Genomic DNA, 20,362 nt, shown 5'->3' on the forward strand with positions numbered 1-20,362 from the left:
CAATTTCTCATGTTATGGTGACCCCAACCATAAGGTTATTTCTATTGATACTGCATAACTACAAATTTGCTACTGTTATGAATTATAATGTAAATATCTGTGTTTTCTGATGGTCTTAGGCAACGCAGTGAAAGGGTTGTTTAACCCCCCTCAAAGGGGTGCAACTCACAGATGGAGAACAACTGCTTTAAAACATTAGAACTTCTTTCTTCACAACATAAGATGAGTGTATGGGAGAGATAGGATGAGGAAGTATGAGCCAGCTTCTCTGACGTCTGGCCTGTGCAGTTCTGAATTGAGAATCTTGATGGAGCAAATCTAGTTTTCCTGCAGCTGCCTGCAAACTTGAACAAGACATGTCACCTTGCTTTAGTACCTTACTTGTAAAAATGGAGGCAATGTTTGACTTGCAAGTTAGAAATGTTTTCTGTTTAGTGAGCAGGAAATAAACATTTTTTGTCATTATTAATCAGAGTAAGATAAAATTTCTGTATCATACAATTCTCCAAATTTAAAGTACAGTCTAGTGGTTCTTCCTTTGCATATTGATAGTTGTGCAGATGTCAATACAGTCAGGGATAGAATAGTTTCATCACCTGAGACAGAAACTCCATAATCACTAGTACCCATCTTCTGTTCATCCCTTCTTGCATCCTGTGGTGCTGGACAGTTACTTGTCCACTGTTTGTATCTATATTTACCTACCTATTTAAAAGAATATATTATTTTTAGCTGATCATAAGTAACTATTGACTGGCTTACATCTCGCTATGCCCTCTACTGCTTAAACCCCCAAGTTGTGGTAACCAACATCCACTCTACCTTTCCTAAATGCTACTGCTACATAGTTCTAAACAAATTCCAGTTTCTTCTTACTGTCGTTCTTCCATCTAAATGATCCTATGTAAGTTTCCAGTCAGCGATTGCTTAGGTGTTTGGGGTGAAATACATCTTAGGCTTGTATGAGATACCAAGAAGTACATTATATTTAAACAACTAGCCAATATTTTATGAATCATGTTGATTAAAAAAATAAGTAACTCAAGCAATGTCATTCTTTGAACTCAACTATTGCATCACTAGAACTTCATATGGTACCCTGGTACCCAGTAAATATTAGCTACAGTGAATGTGGAGGTCTCCCTCCAATGATACAGATAAATAAGTTGGCAAAGTGGAAGAAAAATAACAGTGTGAACCTTTAAACTTAGTAGATACATATTTAACTTGTTTGTAACTATTTATGTGTTTTAAGACTATCCAATATGCTGTTATTTGTGCCATCCTTGAAAAGCATCCCTGTAGTAACTATTTCTCCAGACACATTTAATTCAATAGCACAGTACTTAACTAAGCTCTGGTTATTTAATGAAAGAAATTACATTGGTAACTCAGAGATAAAGTAAAGGTCCTGCCTTGAGAAAAGGATTGACTTGCAGAGGACATAGATAAACAAATATCTGTATTATGATGGGGTAACCAAGAGTAGAGATATTTACTAAGATGAAGGCCAAGTTTGTCTAGCTAGTTCAGTGGCGCTCCTGAGAAGTTACATTTTAAACTGGACCTGAAATAGAAGTCACAAGCACACAGTTTGCAGGACTAATTTAACACTTCCTCCTCTGTATGCACGTATGTGAAATGTTGAGCATTAAGAGATTATGCAAGTAATAGTTTCTCCTTTCTCTTGAAATCATAATTGTGTTGACATTAGGATTTCCTCATTCTGCCATGAAAATCAAATCAGGCAAGAGCTGAGTAACACTTTAATAGTATTATTGTTGTTGTTGTTATTATTTTCTTCCATCTTATTTTCTTGGATGTGTCATTACTAGTGTCCTTTCCTCATTGTTGCTGTCTGCATGGCCCTAAAGCCTTTTGAATCTGTACCCTGTGCTCTAGTAGGATTTGTATGTATTTTTTGGCTAAAAGAACAGGGAAGGATTTTCTGAGAAAACTGCTGTAGCAGAAGCACACACTGCCATGCCAGTCTGTGTGTAGTAAAGTTTTAGTATATCTATTAAACTATTCTGAGGCCATCTATTTTTTTTCAATTTATTATTATTTATTACAATTTATTCACTTTGTATCCCAGCTGTAGCCCTCTCCCTCATCTCCTCCTGGTCTCACCCTTCCTCTCTCTTTCTCCTTTGTGCCCTTCCCCTAGTATCTGACCCTAGCCTCTCATGTCTCATCAGGACTGCCTTGATCCTCTTTCTCTGTGGCCTAGTTAGGCCACCTTACCAGGGGAAGGTGATCAAAGAGCTGGCCACTGAGTCCATGTCAGAGACAGCCCCTGCTCCCCTTACTAGGGAACCCACCTGGAGACTGAGCTGCCATGGGCTACATCTGAGCAGGGGTTCTAGGTCCTCCCCAGGCATAGTCCTTGGTTGATTCATCAGTTCCTGCAGGACCCCCTGAGCCCAGGTTTTTTGGCTCTGTTGGTCTCCTTGTGGAACTCCTGTCCTCTCTGGGTCTTTCTATCTCCCCCTTCTTCCCAGCATTCTCCCCAAAGTTTGGCTATGAGTCTCAGTATCTGCTTCAGTGCCCTGATGGGTAGAGTCTTTCAGAGGACGCCTGTGGAAGGCTGCTGTCCTGTTCCCTATATTCTTCTACTTCCAATATATATCCTGTTTGCCCTTCAGAATGAGGATTAAGCATCTTCCCTAGGGTCCTCCTTGTTGTTTAGCTTCTTTAGTCGTATAGATTTTAGTATGCTTATCCTGTATTATATGGCTAATATTCACTTATAAATGAGTATATACTAAGTGTGTCTTTCTGCTTTTGGGTTACTGAAGCCAACTGAGAGAGCTCTGTGCTTTGTAACAGCTGAGGGACCACTGTATTTTTAACATGAATTGCTATGTTAAAAATCCTATCAGAATTTGTATCAGATACTTTAAGAAATAAATGACATAGAAACAGGGATAATTAAAAGCTGTTACTCTAGTAAGCTCCAGGAATAGAACTGACTAGGTAGAAATTTGAGATAAAATATGTTGACTTATTGGGCCTTCTGGAGGCAAGGTGGAGAAATGGAAAAGGAATTAGGGTTGACGTCTAGGTTCTGATACATAATAAGGTTTAGAAAGCATGGTATACCAGAGTGTGATGCCCACTTCATAGACAGAACCTTCAGTACAACTCTCAGTGTAAGAAGGAGGGGTGTGGATTTTAAAGTCATTAGCTCAAAAATGGTTTTGAAGTACATTAAAGGTGGATTAGGACCTTCATTCTCAACCTTCCTAATGCTGCAACTCTTCAGTACAGTTCCTTAGGCAGTGGTGACCCCCCTCAACCATAAAATTATTTTTGTTGCTAATTCATAGCTGTAATTTTGCCACTGTTATAAATCATAATGTAAATATATGTAGAATATCTGATATGTGATATCCCCCCCAAGAAGGTTATAACCCACAGATTGAGAACCACTGTATTAGGAGAAAGGGACGTAAAAGTGGGCCATCTGTAACTAAACATTTTACTCAGGTGACCTCTGGGCAGTAAAATAGAATGGTTGAAAAATACCACTTAAAAATTGCCTGGTGGTTTCCAGAGGGAAAGAGGCCATAAAAAGCGTTGAGAAGTTAGTATACAAAGTAAGGATTGCAGCTAAAAATGACTGGCAATAAGAGAAAAGACGTTATTAGTGCCAGTGATTGAAAACATTTTGGACATCTTGAGATAGAGTTGTCAGTTGTGGGTCTGTGAAGTCATGTATGTTCAATGAGATGTTTTTCTCTGAAATAGTAATTTTCTATCCTAATAAACATTTTTTCTGTGTAAACTAGGTACCAGAGGCAATAAAGAAATGTCAGAGGGCTGGAATCACTGTGCGCATGGTCACAGGTGATAATATTAATACTGCTCGGGCTATTGCTACCAAATGTGGTATTTTACACCCAGGGGAAGATTTCCTTTGCCTAGAAGGTAAAGATTTTAACCGAAGAATACGAAATGAAAAAGGAGAGGTAAGGATTTCTTTTTTAAGTTTTAACTTGACATTCTGACATTCTTAGTGTGTTAGTAATTTCCTCGGTCAGTACATATTGAATATGCATCCTTTGTTAGGGACCATGCATCAGTAATGCTGTTCAGAAGCACAACAATCTTGCGTTCTAGGAGATAAGAACAGTGGTACTGAAAGGGCTGTGTCTTGCGAGAGTGCTTTATTAAAGGAGTTACTGTATGTGTAGACTACTTTCATAAGTGCAGTCCTACGAGAGTAACAAGTGGGCTGGAAGAACTGATGGGAGTAGATGTGAGGTTATTCTCAGAATTCTCATGCTAAGGAAGTTCATTTTCATAGACTTTGGGGGGATTTTTCCAAATTTGACCTCTTAAGGTATAGATAGCACTGGTTTTCAAACTTGTCCATGAATTAGAACCAGCAAGGCAGCTTGTTAACACACAGATTTGGCCTGAGGGCAAGCCCAAGAATTTGCAATTCTGGCAAGTTCATAGGAACTTCTATTACTCTTTGGACCATGAGTAAAGAACCACTGGTAAACATGGCAGCTATCTAATTTGGAATTCAATCTAAATCTATCTAATTTGGAATTAAGACTAATTTTGGCATATTTTAACTTTTATAAAAATTTATAGATTGAACAAGAGAGGATAGACAAGATTTGGCCAAAGCTTCGAGTACTTGCAAGATCATCTCCCACTGACAAACATACACTGGTTAAAGGTGAGTACACCTGCTTCCTGAAGACAAATCCTGAATATTAAATTATATCACAAATAGCATTTTTTATTAAAATGTAGGTACAGTTTCTTATGAAATATTGAGCAAATTGTGTTCATCTTCAGTGATTACCACAGGATATTACTCCCTTCCAAGCAGCCTGAGTTTCTAGAATTAATCTTTGCCCCATAGCTAAACAGTTTACATTTTTATATTTGTTTAACTTTTTATGTATTTTTTACCTTTGACTCTGTAAGACAAACTAATCAGGTTATCCTTCAGAATCACTTTATTCATTCTAAAGTATTTTGATAGCACTAATATTTACTTCTATTTATCAAGGTATAATTGACAGCACTGTCTCAGAGCAACGCCAAGTTGTGGCTGTAACTGGTGACGGTACAAATGATGGTCCTGCACTAAAGAAAGCAGATGTTGGATTTGCAATGGTAGGAACTTACTCAAATTTTTCTATACAGTTTGCTAGCTGGGTTGTCTGCATGTTTGTTTATTGTCAAAATTACTATTGATTTTAAACAATGTTCCTCAAAATTAGTTTAAGAGATAATGGATAAGCCTAAGTGAGTTTATAAATCTAATTATTTCATATGCTAGCTTTAGTTGATACTGTGAAGTCTGGCTACAAGATGATTTCCTTTGGACAGCTGTAACAATGTACATTTGCTTTGAATCTGGGAAATACTTAAACATTGGTTAACTTACCTGAATCTTAAAACTACCTTTGTAGGGGCTGGAGAGATGGCTCAGAGGTTAAAAGCACTGGCTGCTCTTCCAGAGGTCCTCAGTTCAATTCCCAACAACCACATGGTGGCTCACAGCCATCTATAATGAGATATGGTGCTCTCTTCTGGCCTGCAGATGTACATGCAGACAGAATACTGTATACATAATAAATGACTAAATAAATAAATAAAACTTAAAAAAAAAACTTTGTAAACAAACTTATAACAATGGTGACCTAACAGCTTTTAAAGAATACTTAAATGTCATTTTAAATAGAGGTACAAAGTAATGTGCTTCATTATGGCATCCCTGTACATGTATGTAATGTACTCTGCTCATAATCCACACAGCCATCACCCTCTCTTATTCCCTCCCACCCCCACTGCTAGCCCTTTACCCTCCAGAGTTTGTCCTTCGACTTTGATACTCTACATATTTTTTCAATCTAGATTCCACATTACAATAGAGTGGCTTTTAGGGGTGAGGACTGATTGTTTTTCCCTAAAATCCTCGGTTAAAGTGTTTTCTTTACTTTTTAATTTTACTTTTAGAGAATAGCCCATAACCCTAATTACCAAATCCAAAACTTAACCAAAAAAGAAAAAGTTGGAAAATCTGAATATTTTTATTTAATATTCAGCCCAGTCCTTTTATTTTTTAAATGGGACTGGAAAATTTTACATTGGACTGCAAAAATTTGTTCTGAATAGTCATTTGTTCCACTAAATGTGACAATTCATGGCCATTGTAGAAGTATTAATGTGTTTTATGGGGTGCTAAGTTTGTCTCCTTATCCTAAAGTATGAGAGACACTGAATTCTGAAACACAGTCTGACACTAAGGGTTTTATGTATGAGGATCTTTCTGTGTACCAGGGTCTACTTGCATAATCGTCCTCAAGTATTTTGTTGCTAAAATGGGGATAGAGAAAACTCAATGGTGGTAGGATTTAATTAAGAGAGATGGTAAAAGGAAATTTCTCTCAAGGAAAAATAAGCCTCTCTCCCCACCTTACCCTACACCTAAACAGCTGTATTGACATGAAATGTTGAAACTTGGGAAGATTTCCCAAAGTGCACCGAGGATTACTTGAAGGTGCTGCCTGTGCTTTCAACAAGCAACATCATTCCCTTCAGGAACATTACTATCAGCAATTGCTGCACATCAGCATTTAGCAGATGACTTCAGTGACCCTGAAGGTGAACCAGGGTGACAAAACTAGTTCCATAGAACGAATTGTTCTTTTTCCTCAAAACTTGGGCATAAGACATATCCTGTGAGTCTTAAATAATTGTTAGCAAAACCAACCAACACAAACAAAAAAATGCAATACATAGGCTGTGTTGGCAGTAGGATTTGTGTGTAGGGTTTTAAATAATTTAAAACTAAATTAGATTCAAAAAATTAAATTAACTTACGAAGCAAAGGAGTAAGTGCTTGATGGTAAGGAGAAGGTGCCTTGGACTTGAAACCATTTTTGCTAAAGCATGAATCATTTTAGATACATGTGTGCAGGTAGTTACACTGAGGAATGCATTAAAAACTGTTGACTCTATTTTGATCCAAAGTTCCCAAAATACTTGTCTGTAGAATTGAGTTTTCTTTGGATTCTGACTAACTTTTTATAACTAAATATTAAGTCTATAAAGATTTGAACAAAGATATGAAGAGATTTGCCTTCATAATGTAACCTAAAACTAAGATGATGACCTAGAGACTTTAGTAAAGCTCTATTTCAGCTTTCATACTAATCCATACAGCGTGTGTGTGTGTGTGTGTGTGTGTGTGTGTAGCATTTTTAAAGTTGGGTATCAAAATTGGGTATCAAATGTTCCTACCACATGCCATGTCTTTTGCCTTATTTTTTGACTCTCAAAAGGAAAATTGACCATTTTAGCCACCCGCCACCTCCCCCCCACACACACACACACAGGCGTGTAAACCGTAGGGTTCCAGCGCTTTATCAGCATACAAAGCGTTGACTACTGGTTCTTCCTCAAGGAAGATAAGGACTCAACACTTACATAGCTAACAGGAGTACAGGCACAGCACTGCATTTGCTCCATGTACATGCCCGTCTCTATCCCACCATTCTTCCAGTGTGTGTCATCAGTTTGGTTAGATCAATATTCAGGCTTTACTGTGACTGTCAGCTCCATTCCATCCGATCTACAATTATTGTTCCCTTTTGTACAACTTTTTGTATTTCCTACAAATTATCTTTTTTAAGTTATTTTTTTCTATAATTTCTAATGTACTTGGCATACACTCATTCTCAGATTCTCTTCGCAGTAACTCAGACGTTGTTGGTGAGCTTACCAGTTTGACTGGAGAGATTCCTCTCCCACACCTCTTAACCTGCTTTAATCTGGCCATGGAATTGAAGTGACAGTTTGCCTGCTCGTATGAATTTGAGAAAGAGCTCTGAGCATCTTGTACTTTTTTTAACCTGTAGACCATGTACAGAGAGGCATCTAAGTCATAGATACATAACTAAACACAAGTAAACACTGTTCTGTGCAGTATAAGAAGCAGGTGCTACCTGTGACCTCTGCAGCTTGTTGCTTCTGCCTGTTTTAAATGATACAGGGTCATAGGTACTGAATCCATCTTTAGTTTAGCATCAAAGTATCAAAATTATCCATGATGTTTCTAGGTACGGTTAGCTTGTTGTTATTAACCCACCGTCTGTTGATGCACCATTCTGCTGTTGAGGGTATTACTAATCAGAGGCTTCTCATTGCTTCCTCAGTGTCTTCAGATCTTCAAGAGCGCGTCTCATTTCGTGTCTGTTTCTAAGTGTTCCCTGAAACTGCAGGGCCTAAGCCTTATAGGAATTGCATAATGAGGGAATAAGTAAATTTCCTACTGATGGCTTATAGCTTCAGATTCCTTCAGTCTTCTGAGTTATTTAACATTCATCATCTGCTTCCAGTCCCTACAGGTTTTTGTTTTTGCAAATGCTTCTTTCCCTCACAGTTAATCACTTAGTATTTTCAAATTTTTAAAAATATATTTGAAATTTGAGAATTCATAAGTATGTATGTACAATATGTAGTGATCATATTTACCTCCTCCATTTCACCCCTCCTGCTTCCCCTTTCCCTCCAACATGTCCCCCTCCCAACTTCATGTCCAGTCTTTTTCTGTTAGTATTTTCTTGGAAGAGGTATCCCTTTATTTGCAACATTATTTGCATTTTGCTTTTCATGCTTCATTTCTTTATGTATGATGTCTACTAAGCCTGAATGTCTTTCTCACTGGCATCTTAAAACTACAGTATTATCTTCTTTTAGCATAAATATAATTATTTTTATTATTAAGTATTAGTGGTACACATTTGCATATGTTAAGTTATATTTTAAACATGTAGTCTAATTCACAGACTTTTTTAACAGGGCATTGCTGGAACTGATGTGGCTAAAGAAGCATCTGATATTATACTCACAGATGACAACTTTACAAGCATTGTTAAAGCAGTTATGTGGGGACGAAATGTCTATGACAGCATCTCAAAATTCCTTCAGTTCCAGCTAACTGTTAATGTAGTGGCAGTGATTGTTGCTTTCACGGGCGCTTGTATTACTCAAGTAGGTGACTGTTAATATTTACTTTAAAGCAAAAATTATATGCTCTACCTTTTTAAAGTCCTTAATTATTTAAATATGATGAAGCATTATATTGTAGGCTAATTAACATAAAATGTAATCTGTTTTGTCCATTAAGTCTTTGTAATCCTAAAGGCTTCCCAAGTCGCGGCCTCTCTGAACAGTTGTGAATGTCTATTAGGAAGCCTGTCTTTTCTAGGACTCGCCACTTAAGGCAGTACAGATGCTGTGGGTGAACCTGATCATGGACACGCTGGCTTCCCTCGCTCTGGCAACAGAACCACCCACCGAGTCGCTCCTGCTTCGGAAGCCTTATGGTAGAAATAAGCCTCTCATCTCACGCACAATGATGAAGAACATCTTGGGCCATGCATTCTATCAGCTTGTAGTGGTGTTCACACTCTTGTTTGCTGGTAAGAGCTCAACGCGATCAAGTCTCAGTTGAACTGTTTCTGTTGCACACTGATGTCACTCAGTATGCTAGAGTGTGACGGAATTTTCAGAAGCGTAAGTTCTGCCCCTGACTCCACCATGTACCTTACATTTTCAGTCACTTTCCATGGTGCCTAGTCAGTCTGGGGAGAACGATGAGAATGAGACAGTGGCGGAAATAAAGAGGCTTTTATCCGGACTCTTACATCTGTGATCCTGATGTGTCTCCATAGGGTTCGGGCCTGCACCAGATAATCCCAGGGTCCATTTGAGCTCTTGCTTTGCAGTCATTCCAGATCAGAAACTGGCCAAGCTTTGTTGTTTTTATGAGCTTTGTTGAAACATGTTATTTCAATGATAATTACAAAATGGTGACTTCATTTCAGGAGAGAAGTTTTTTGATATCGACAGTGGAAGGAATGCCCCTCTGCACGCGCCCCCCTCAGAACATTATACTATTGTGTTCAATACCTTTGTGCTGATGCAGCTTTTCAATGAAATAAATGCCCGGAAAATTCATGGCGAAAGAAATGTGTTTGAAGGAATCTTTAATAATGCCATCTTCTGCACAATTGTTTTAGGCACCTTTGTGGTACAGGTGAGTAAATGGAAGGGGTAGCTTAGATTTGAGTATGTGACATGGTCAGTAAACAGGTACTTTGTTCTGTACATTATTGGCTGGGAGGGGACCTTCCCTCCCAGATGACTTTGGACATCTTCCCAGCTTCATGCTGCTCTAAAGTATATTCTGAAGGTATATAGCTTCCTCAGAAGTTAATTCCACAGTTGTCTTAGCAAATAGCTTTATTTCTTTTTAACCATAAAGAATTACTTCAATGAGACCAAACCAGCCAGTCACAAAATTACCAGTTTTCTGTCAGTGTCTTAATGTTTTCTTTTCACACCTCATTACGTATACACAAAAGGTATTTTAATTTTAAAAAGTCTGGAAATACTGAACATTTATTTTTCCATTCCATGTTTTCTTGATTTACAAGAAAACAATTTCAGTTTCATTCTTTTATGAAAATCAAGACCTGATTACCAAATCAGTTATAATGGAACTGAATGCTAGATTCCTAGCAAACCGGTGACTACCCTATCTGGACAAATATACAAATATTCTTGACATTAAAATAAACAACAAAATTAACAAATAATTGCAAAGAATGAAATTTATAATGCTTTTTAAAATATAAAAATGGTAACTATACTACTAAGTACCATAATTGCTTTTTTTAATTTCAATATTTGACAGCTACTTATAATTGTGAAACTCAGACAGAAGTGACTATTTTGTTGCTTAATACTATTCCTAGGTGTACTGTTGTCAGACACTAAGAATCAGGAAGGAATCACAATGTGAATTTTATGTATGTGTGTCATTGGACTTCAGTCTCACTGTTGAACAGACTGACAGAGCTTTGCCAGGTTGCTTTTCTTCTGTTTCAGAGAATGCATAGTTGGCTTAACATCTTAATGTAAACTAGGAGTGACTGCTATTTATAAGAGAAAACACGTGGTATATTCTGCCCTCATCTCTATAGCATGTACTTCCCAGAAAACACATAATAACTTTCATGAAAGCCATAAACTATTCAAGCATACCAAAAGATATGGTTATTTGGGATAATATAGGAAAGAATATTACAGGTATTCTTTTGGTCGTGAGACTTTTATTTTTAGTAAACGTAATTTACTATAAATATTTAAAATTTGTGCTAGAGATTTTTACTTTATTTAGGTTGTAATTTAAATAAATTTACTCTTGATTACTCCTCCAGATAATAATTGTGCAGTTTGGTGGGAAACCTTTCAGCTGCTCAGAACTTTCAATAGAACAGTGGCTGTGGTCAATATTCCTGGGAATGGGGACCTTACTCTGGGGCCAGGTAAAAATCTCACTGTTTTTGTTAAAACCTAATGTAATTTTTTTGTAAAAAAAACTTCCCAACCATTTCTATTATTTACTCTGGTTACCACTTGGGTCACAAAAAGGAATTCTGAGTGACACAGGAATGATTTCTTCTTTCTAAGCAGCTTGACTAGATTGTTGCTCTTTATTATGCTTGTTGGTCTTTTGCTCACCGCTAAGTTTTGAAACATTGCTGCAGTTACAAGCATGGCACATATATGACTGGTTAGGATATCAACATCTGTATCTTTACCACATACTTCCATTATTTTACTATATAAGTTAGTATTTTTAAAAGCCCAGGAGAAAATTTGAGCCTTATTTAGCAAATAGTTGGATAAAAAATGGTATCTGGAAAAATCAGCCACAAAATAGCATTTTAAGGCATAAAGTGGCTTGTAACAGTGTGTCTATAAATGAAAATGCCAGGAAAATAATAGTGTCCTCAGCACTACTGATAGTCATCTTACTTGCAGTCGCATGCCATTCTTCTTTTAAAGATGAGTAGGAATGACAAACACAGTGTTCACCTTCAGGCTGTTGTTGCTAGTGTCAGACTAGTACTGGAGAATCAGTGCTGACATGTCCATGCTCAAAGCGTCGAGTGTGACCATATGTAACTTGTGTGAGCACATCCAATGCTGTTCTGCAGATCAAACTCGGGTTTTATTTAGCTCAATCTTCGTTATCTTTTTCTTAATTGTGCTTTTGGGTTCAAAGTGTTTTTTATTATCTTAAAAATCTCTTTCTCTGTGATCCCTAGTTGGTCCACATTTCTTTTTTGATTACCATTCTAATTATTTCGCAATGTTCTCTGTTAGGCAGAGCACAGCCTACAATCTAAAAATCTGCCTAATTTCAAGAAGAAGAAACTCAGTGCTGCACACACAAGCCAGCAGCAGACCTATGTTGATATTGTCTATTGATTTTAAGTGTGTGATGCTTAAAAAAAAAGAAAAAGAAAAAAGTCCTGGCTTTGGTGCCTGGAAGGCTTGGAATCTTAACCATTTCATGAGCAAGTTGCTTCACGTATTTGAGCCTGTTTTACCTCTGTGAACTCCGATGACAGGAGTAGAAGTTCTCCAGGCTGTTCTATGTCTGAAAGCATCTTGATTTCCCCTTGGTAAACTCTACTCCATAGGTACTGCCTGTTAACACTCAAACATTAATGTGTATTATTGATGTTTCTGATATTCTTTGTTTCTGAAGGCATTTCTTGCTATGTATTACTATTATCGATCAATGTTGATTAGATTTTAAATAGCTAAGTTTTTCAAAAATAGTTAACTGAACTATGTTAGTATAACTAATGGTTTTCTAAATTCTGATATGTTTTTACTTGTTGAGTTTTTATAGCAATAATGAATTACAAGCTTGTTTTGCATCTAGTAAGCCATTTCATTTTATTTGACGTAAATAATAGGAGTTCATATAGAAATTTTATATACATACCCACAGTAAAACATGGTTGTACAATCTACTGTCATTAATGTTTAAAATATGAGAACTATTAGGTTGATTCCTATTCAGAAAACAGTTTGTCCTACTGTATAACTGTATATTCTTCTGTATTACTGGATAATTTTTGCTCTGGGAAAGTCTGGTCACCAAGCTCTCATTGCTTCATTGGTAAAAATAGGTGGATAGTCCTGCAGTTTTTAATACCTTAAGTTCTTTCCCCTGTATTATAGCTTATTTCAACAATTCCAACTAGCCGTTTAAAATTCCTAAAAGAAGCTGGTCATGGAACACAAAAGGAAGAAATACCTGAGGAAGAGTTAGCAGAGGATGTTGAAGAGATTGATCATGCTGAAAGGGAGTTGCGGCGTGGCCAGATCTTGTGGTTTAGAGGCCTGAACAGAATTCAGACACAGGTATGGGTCTGGTAGAGAGGTAGGAAAGTCGATGGGAATAAGGATTTTTACCTGGGAAGAGGTCCGCCTGTGCTTTTTAACTGCCTTTCTAGCCTTCCCAACCCACAAGTTTATCCTTTTGAAAAATACTACTGATGGCTGAACTGAGTGAAACATTTAACTGATTATGAAAGAATGTCTCTTATATGCCCTAAGCTTTTTTTCCCTAGCTTTTATTTTCCCCTTTCATCTCAAAATGCTACTCTTGCCTATTTATCTGCTCTGTGAAAGTGCCTTTTTCTTTACTTTTTAAATGTTGGTAGATGGAACGGTCCTTTCTCTTGTTCTCTCTCTCTTGCTGAGCAAGCTGTCACAATCTCTGATTCCTTGCAGATGGATGTAGTGAATGCTTTCCAGAGTGGAAGTTCCATTCAGGGGGCTCTAAGGCGACAACCCTCCATCGCCAGCCAGCATCATGATGTAACAAATATTTCTACCCCTACACATGTAGTGTTTTCCTCTTCTACTGCTTCTACTCCTGTGGGGTGTGAGTGTGTGTTCCTAAGTGCATGAAATTAACATTTCCTACTTCACACACCTAACGTTTCTCATTTTCTCCTTAATGTTTAAGTTCATTGTTCAGGCTTTTCATAAAGCTTTCTTTTTGTAAAGTGGATTGAGACCTCAAGTGTTGCCATTGTTGTTGTTTTATTTCTTAGAGGGTTAGATAAGAGGTGGATCAATTACAACCAAAGATCAGACATAAAATCTGGGAGCTTGTCTCTATGCTAACTGTTAGAGTTCATATGGGGAGTAGAACTGTAGCTCAGCATTTATGAAACTACTATAAATTTTTGAGTATATGCCTTTAAACATGTTCATACTGCATGGTTACCAGAAGCATGTGATTTTCAACTGAGCTAACAGAACTGTAAAATTACATTTATGATGCTAAGGAATAAATTTGATATTTCAACTTGTATATTGTCCTATTTAGAAAGTAAGTTAGTAGCATGAAGTAAAGCTCTTGTGTATATAGCCAGCTGCTTGCCTTCCTACTTGAAATATGGTTGCCTTGTTCTGTGTGCCCTTGAATAAGCTTTTATGTTCTTTATATTTGGTTGGTTTCTTGGGCTTTTCCCTTTTGTACAATCAGTTTAGCTTAAGGATGCATCATAGCTAAGAGTCTGCTGTTACAAACGAAATTGGCAGTGTATTCACTGCTGTTGGTCTGTCGAGTTAAAATAAAAATGCATGAATAAAGTGGAATTATAGAATAACGTAATAAAGTCATAAGATACATGGGCAGGATGCATTTGGCTTTGTGTGTGTGTGGCCAGCTTCTTGGCATCAGTTACAAAGTTGTTGGAAATGCAGGCTGTCTGGGACCTCAGAGGCTGCCTTCACCCATGATCCCCAGTTGGGTCATGTGCACATTGAGGTCTGAGAGGTCCTGGAACTGTGTGTGTTAGCACTGCACCAATTCCATAGCAACCCCATGAGGTTAGGGGCTGTATTATATCTGGTTACAGTTGAGGAATTCCATTTGACTACAGTGCCTCACCCTCTAGTAGGCACGACAGAGAAACTCATTTACATCTCTCTTCTACACCACTATATATTCTGTGTAAAGGGCCAAGCCAGTCTAGAGCAGTGGTTCTCAACCTTCATAATGCTGCTACCCATTAGTACAGTTCCTTATGAGGTGGTGACCCTCATCATAAAATTATTTTTGTTGCTTCTTTGTAACTGTAATTTTGCTACTGTTATGAATCATAATGTAAATATATGATATTTGGGATATCTGATATATGAGAAACACACATATTTGTGCACACTCAAAAGAGGTTATGACCCACAGTGTGAAAACCACTGGTTAGACTAGCACAGATTACAGGTGGGGTCAGTGAATCGGGGAAGACAAACAAAGAAAGACAGGGTAGTTTGAAGGGGCACATGACCCTGACTGTGCATATTCAAATGCCTACTTGAATAAGTTTCTTAATCATTTTGCTGTTGATTTTAGTGATTACTGTTTGCTTCCAGAATGTCGGTGTCAGTTCTCAACTTTATGAGTAAATGGTGCCTTCTTTCTTAAAATTATTAGAATTAAAACAAAGTTAACACTTATATATTATAAAAATATTCATATTTTAACTGATGTGAATGCTCAGATGAGTTGATTTTATGTTTAAAAAAAATTTTTGTTTTGGATGACACTGGTTTACTGAGCCCTACTGTTGGGAATACAATGGCATTTTTATGCTTGTTTTTAAACCTTGTTTTCTGTGTATAGCAGACACCCAAGGCCATATAAGTCTAAGTAGTTACTAGAAAGAAAACTGAAGTCTCATGTCTTTTTCCTTGAAGAATTTTTCAGAGTCCCAGAGGGTGTGTTTGTGTTTAGAATCTGTTCTTTCCAAAGAACTATAGTGATTAAGTTATGATCTCTTATACAAAAAAAAAAAAAATCACTAACACTTTTTGTAGAAAATGGCATATACTCAAATATTTATAGCTGTTCAGTAGCATTTTATAGATTTGTATTTGGCTTTGTCTTTATTTTTTAATTTCTAATTAAGGAAGTAGTGGGGCAGATGTGAGTTCATTGTGGCATTCAGCTTATTTGCTTGGCTTTTTCATAGTTGGTGACACCCTAATTCCTAGCATGATAAATAGTGCCCTTTGTGCTTGACATTGTTTAGCTTGAGTTGTTTTGAGAAATATGTGCTTTTTGATTTAAAGATAATTCAACTAAGCTTGTGTATGGCTAAGTTCTCATTTTGTTTTTTGTTTTTGTCTTCTTAGGGAAAAAAATCCTACAAAATGGCTATTAAATTTTTAGCCAGTGACAATGAGATTTTGTTAGTTTTTCTTTGAATGTTTACCTCTTAATTAGAGTATGTGGCTTTGTTGTTCTGTAGTGTCCTACTAAAATACTCATTTTTTTACAGTGTATTGCAAGTTCCACTGCATTACATGCAAATATGATTCACTCATACCTAGCTGTTTGTGGATTCAAACTCATAAGTGAACCATTGCTGCATTTAAGTTGCTGGTGTTCTGACATCTTTCTGTGTTTTCTGCTGTTTACAGATTCGAGTGGTGAATGCATTTCGTAGTTCTTTATACGAAGGGTTAGAAAAGCCAGAATCAAGAAGTTCAATCCACAACTTTATGACACACCCTGAGTTTAGGATAGAAGATTCAGAGCCTCACATCCCCCTTATTGATGACACTGATGCTGAAGATGATGCTCCTACAAAACGCAATTCCAGCCCTCCACCCTCTCCTAACAAAAATAACAATGCTGTTGACAGCGGGATTCACCTTACAATAGAAATGAACAAGTCTGCTACCTCTTCATCCCCAGGAAGCCCACTACATAGTTTGGAAACATCGCTCTGATTGTAAGCCGAATGCTAACACTCTAGCTGCATTGTAAAGAAACAAACCGAAACTGAGTCTCTTCACACATTGTGACGGACAAGATAGTATTCTTGTCTCTGGACTTCAACAGAAGACACACTTGTACGAATGTAGATTTATTTTTTTAAAAAAACAAGCAAAGCTTTCTGCCAGACTGAGGGTGCTTTTTGGGGTGTGGGAGAAAAGAACTGACAGGTAAACTATGGTAGCTCGGCGTAAGTGACCTGTGGATCATCCATGGTACCTAACGTGGTCCTGACCGTGTGCTAGCAGAGCTGTGGTTTATCTCGGGCCTTGATGGGAGGGAGGGAGGAGTGACGCTGGGCAAGACAGAGAGCCCTGGATCATTGAATGAATACTTTAATTTCTGCTGTTGGCTGTTAATAATTTGGATTATTTATGTTTATAAATGATACAGATCTGTTTACAAGGTTTGTAGATACTTTTTTTTGTTGTTGTTCTTCATAGATGGGAAGCTTCCTTATAACTAATGCAGAGAAAAATTAGTCCTTCAAATACTGCTGTATTTTCAGGAAAAAAAAGGGGGTGTTTCTATTGAAACTGTACTAAATTTTTGCCTACAATTTATCTTGTTAAATATTGTAGATAAATTGCTAATACTAATAGCCAAATAGATAACACTAATGCTTTGTTTAAAAAAGAAAAAACAAAAAAAGAAAACAAAACAATACAAAAACAAAAAAAGAGCAGTGGTGTTCTAATGAAGTTATGGCATCTGTCCTAATTAGTTTCTTAAATACATTTACTACTTAATGGTTTTGAAAGAACTGTTTAATTTTTAAATTTTTTGAAAACTTGCTAATAACCTTTGTTCAGAATTTAGTAGACTGTTTATTGAGGGACATCAAATACACAATGAAAGATGCTTGAAATGCCTTTGTTATTTCAGGCGAATCAAATTAAACTATCAAACTACAAGAGAACCTTTAGTCCTTTTTGTTTTTGTCTAAATATGTTAGTTCAGTGATGTCTTGGTGAACTGTGAGTGAACTGTATTGATTTTTTTTTTTTTCTAATAACTCCTTAGAGACCTTCATACAGCATAGGAGGGCTCTTGGCATTTGGAAAAAGGTTAATAGGTAGAAGCATACATGTTTCCCTTTTGTTTTTGAAACTTGTTTGTAAACATAAATAAATATGCCCTTTTATTAAATAAATACACGGCAATGGTTTTTAAGACAGCTCAGCTCCTTTCCTTAGTTCTACATATGTGACGCATTGGTCTGTTTCCTTTAACCACAATTAGAATAAATTTCAAGCTCATAACAGCCCCATGAAATATTGTTTGAATTATTTCTTGGTCACCCCATAGAAATGGGCTGAGACAGCACAGTTTTGCCACCTAACATAGTCTTCAAGGAACCTAGTTTTATCTAAGATAAAATAGTCTTACCATTTTATAAGAAGTAATGACCACCATTGTTTCTGATACATATGTTTTTATTAAGTGGCCAAATAACAGATTAGATTAAAGAAGATAACACATGAAAATGTGGGGAAAGCTTCTTCTAAACACAGTATATATATAGATGTAATAAGCAACCATATGCTGAAATGCCCATCTCTGAATCAATTGAATTCCTGGGCTCTCTGCTCCTTTCCTATCTATCTTCTTATTTAATTTGCCTTTTGTCTTGACCCTTTAGAAACTGGTATTGTTTCCTGGCGCAGATTTCACCAGATATACAATCCTCAGGCTGACATAAAGTTTACGAGGACTACTACATCCAAGAATGCTGACCCCGCAAAGAAACATGTAGTTGATGGTGCTTGATAATTTTTGGTGGGTGGGAGGAATATTTCTCTCCAACAGTTGCCTGCAGTAATGCTCTGCAAGTCTTAGAAACACATTGGGTCTGTTGCATTCATCATTGTACATTTACTCATCAGGTATTTGTAGTTATTCATACTGTAAAAAGAGGTAGCATGATATGCTGGGAAGCATATTTAGACCAGGAGTCCAAAGCAGGCTCCTAGTCTTGATTTTGCCATTAATGTGCTGCATGATATTGGGGAAATGACTCACCCTGGATGAGGGTGGGGGACTAGACTCCTCTTGAACCCTTTCAACTCTAAAAATTGACCCTATCCACGAAGAAGCCTGCAAGGCATAGGGAATAGAGAAAAGGGAAATGTTTTCAGTTTTCTTTTCTTTTTTTTTTCTGGCTATGCTTAAATATGAATGTAACTACCAAAAGATTTAGACATGCATGTGCTTTGGAGGGCTTGTATCGAGCTTTTCCGGTCTTCATTTTTCAACTCAAGGCAATGGCTTTTTACACCACCTTTGAATCCATAAGCGGGTCTTAGGACATCCGTGAAGTAATAGCAAGACATGCTCAGTGTGTGTTTCTCTCTTGGAGAGACTAATTTCTACCAGAAATTTCCTAGAGCATTATGTAAGTAGAAAAAAATATAAGAAAAAAGCAAGCTGTTAAAAGATTTTGGATCCCATTATATAGTATGTATAGCTAAATCAGCATCTGTAATTCACATTTTCTCTCTTATCTTCTAATCAAAAAAAACTTGTTTAATTTTGCATCCCAAATGTTTTTAATCTTTGTATATTTTTTAAAAATCCTTTTCTCCTCATCATTGCCTTTTTTGTGGTTGTAAATAGACTTGTTGCAATCTGAAGATGAGCTACTTCTTGTCATCTTACAAATATGTGATATGGTAATTTTCATAACAGATATCAGTTTTGAACCAAGAAATGGTGATTTGTTTATAAGAAAAAAAACTGGCTTCATTTCTGTGAAATTGCTCTTTGAAAATTTCATTTCCACTTGTAAGCCAACTGAGATACCGTGATGGTGTTGATTTCTTTTAATGATGCTTACCATCTATTTTAGCCACTGAGCCTTTTATTATTTGTCTATTTGTAAAGTTTATTTGTCTTAACTCATTTAATAAATATACTGTTTATCTGTTTCTGAATGGGGACTGAGCTTTTTGAATATTGGAATGATTTGAACATCATATTTTGGCATTCCTTTTTTTCTACTTGAGATTTTTTTAATCTACATAATGCAAATTCTATAATATACTTGGAATGTTATGACTGATACAGTGACTCAGTGTTCTTGTGTGCGTGGTCTCGCCTCTGGAAGGAAAGTGGGTATAGTGCCCTACTCGTGCCCACAGGGTCAGCCCTCAGCCACAGAATCATTAATGCTGTCCAGGAAGTGTAAAGTTTTAGTTTAGAACAGATTTATTCTCCACAGTATTAAGAAAAAATTATTAAACCAAACTTTTTAGAATCGGATATCTTAACTCTGTGAAGAAAAAATAGTAACAATGAAATTGACACATGGTTTTCATAACAAATGATTACCATAAATTCACAGGAAAATGCTGAACCAGGAAAATAATTATATATGGCATATTTTGATAAGTACTCAACATGAAATATGTTTTCCATCTTGTCAAATTGGGAGCTTACGTATGTATTACCTATTTGCATTATATTCTGTTTGTAAAGCTAACTAAATAAGAAAGGGAAGTTTCTTTAGCCTCTGTTTCTTGTCATCTTGCCCTCATGCCTTTGGAGAACTCGATTTCTTAGAGATGTTTGGTCTCTGTAACCTGGGCTGCTTTAGAACTATGCCTTAGCTGTGTAGCAACCTTCTCCTTTTCCAGTTAGTCTTACACATACATAGTCTGTGTTTGC

The 20,362-nt window shown here is 36.7% G+C and overlaps 1 protein-coding gene across 7 annotated transcripts in view; it reads left to right on the plus strand.

The window, feature by feature from the left end:
* Atp2b1 (ATPase plasma membrane Ca2+ transporting 1) overlaps positions 1-19,629 on the plus strand; it is a 112,365-nt gene extending 92,736 nt beyond the window's left edge. For 3 of the 7 annotated variants that reach the window (XM_060377952.1, XM_060377953.1, XM_021643207.2), the window contains 10 exons: positions 3,792-3,971; positions 4,606-4,693; positions 5,033-5,139; positions 8,833-9,024; positions 9,242-9,455; positions 9,861-10,072; positions 11,259-11,366; positions 13,081-13,263; positions 13,636-13,722; positions 16,339-19,629. In XM_060377952.1, coding sequence (XP_060233935.1) covers positions 3,792-3,971; positions 4,606-4,693; positions 5,033-5,139; positions 8,833-9,024; positions 9,242-9,455; positions 9,861-10,072; positions 11,259-11,366; positions 13,081-13,263; positions 13,636-13,722; positions 16,339-16,650 — 1,683 coding nt within the window. In that variant the 3' untranslated portion in view covers positions 16,651-19,629. Of the gene's footprint in view, positions 1-3,791; positions 3,972-4,605; positions 4,694-5,032; positions 5,140-8,832; positions 9,025-9,241; positions 9,456-9,860; positions 10,073-11,258; positions 11,367-13,080; positions 13,264-13,635; positions 13,790-16,338 lie in introns of all 7 variants that reach the window. The other 4 variants (XM_060377955.1, XM_021643208.2, XM_060377954.1 and 1 more) reach the window with 4 other exon arrangements.
* Positions 19,630-20,362: the final 733 nt, after the last annotated feature.

The sequence above is a fragment of the Meriones unguiculatus genome, chromosome 2 (assembly GCF_030254825.1).
Source record: "Meriones unguiculatus strain TT.TT164.6M chromosome 2, Bangor_MerUng_6.1, whole genome shotgun sequence".
In the NCBI taxonomy this organism is placed as follows: domain Eukaryota; kingdom Metazoa; phylum Chordata; class Mammalia; order Rodentia; family Muridae; genus Meriones; species Meriones unguiculatus.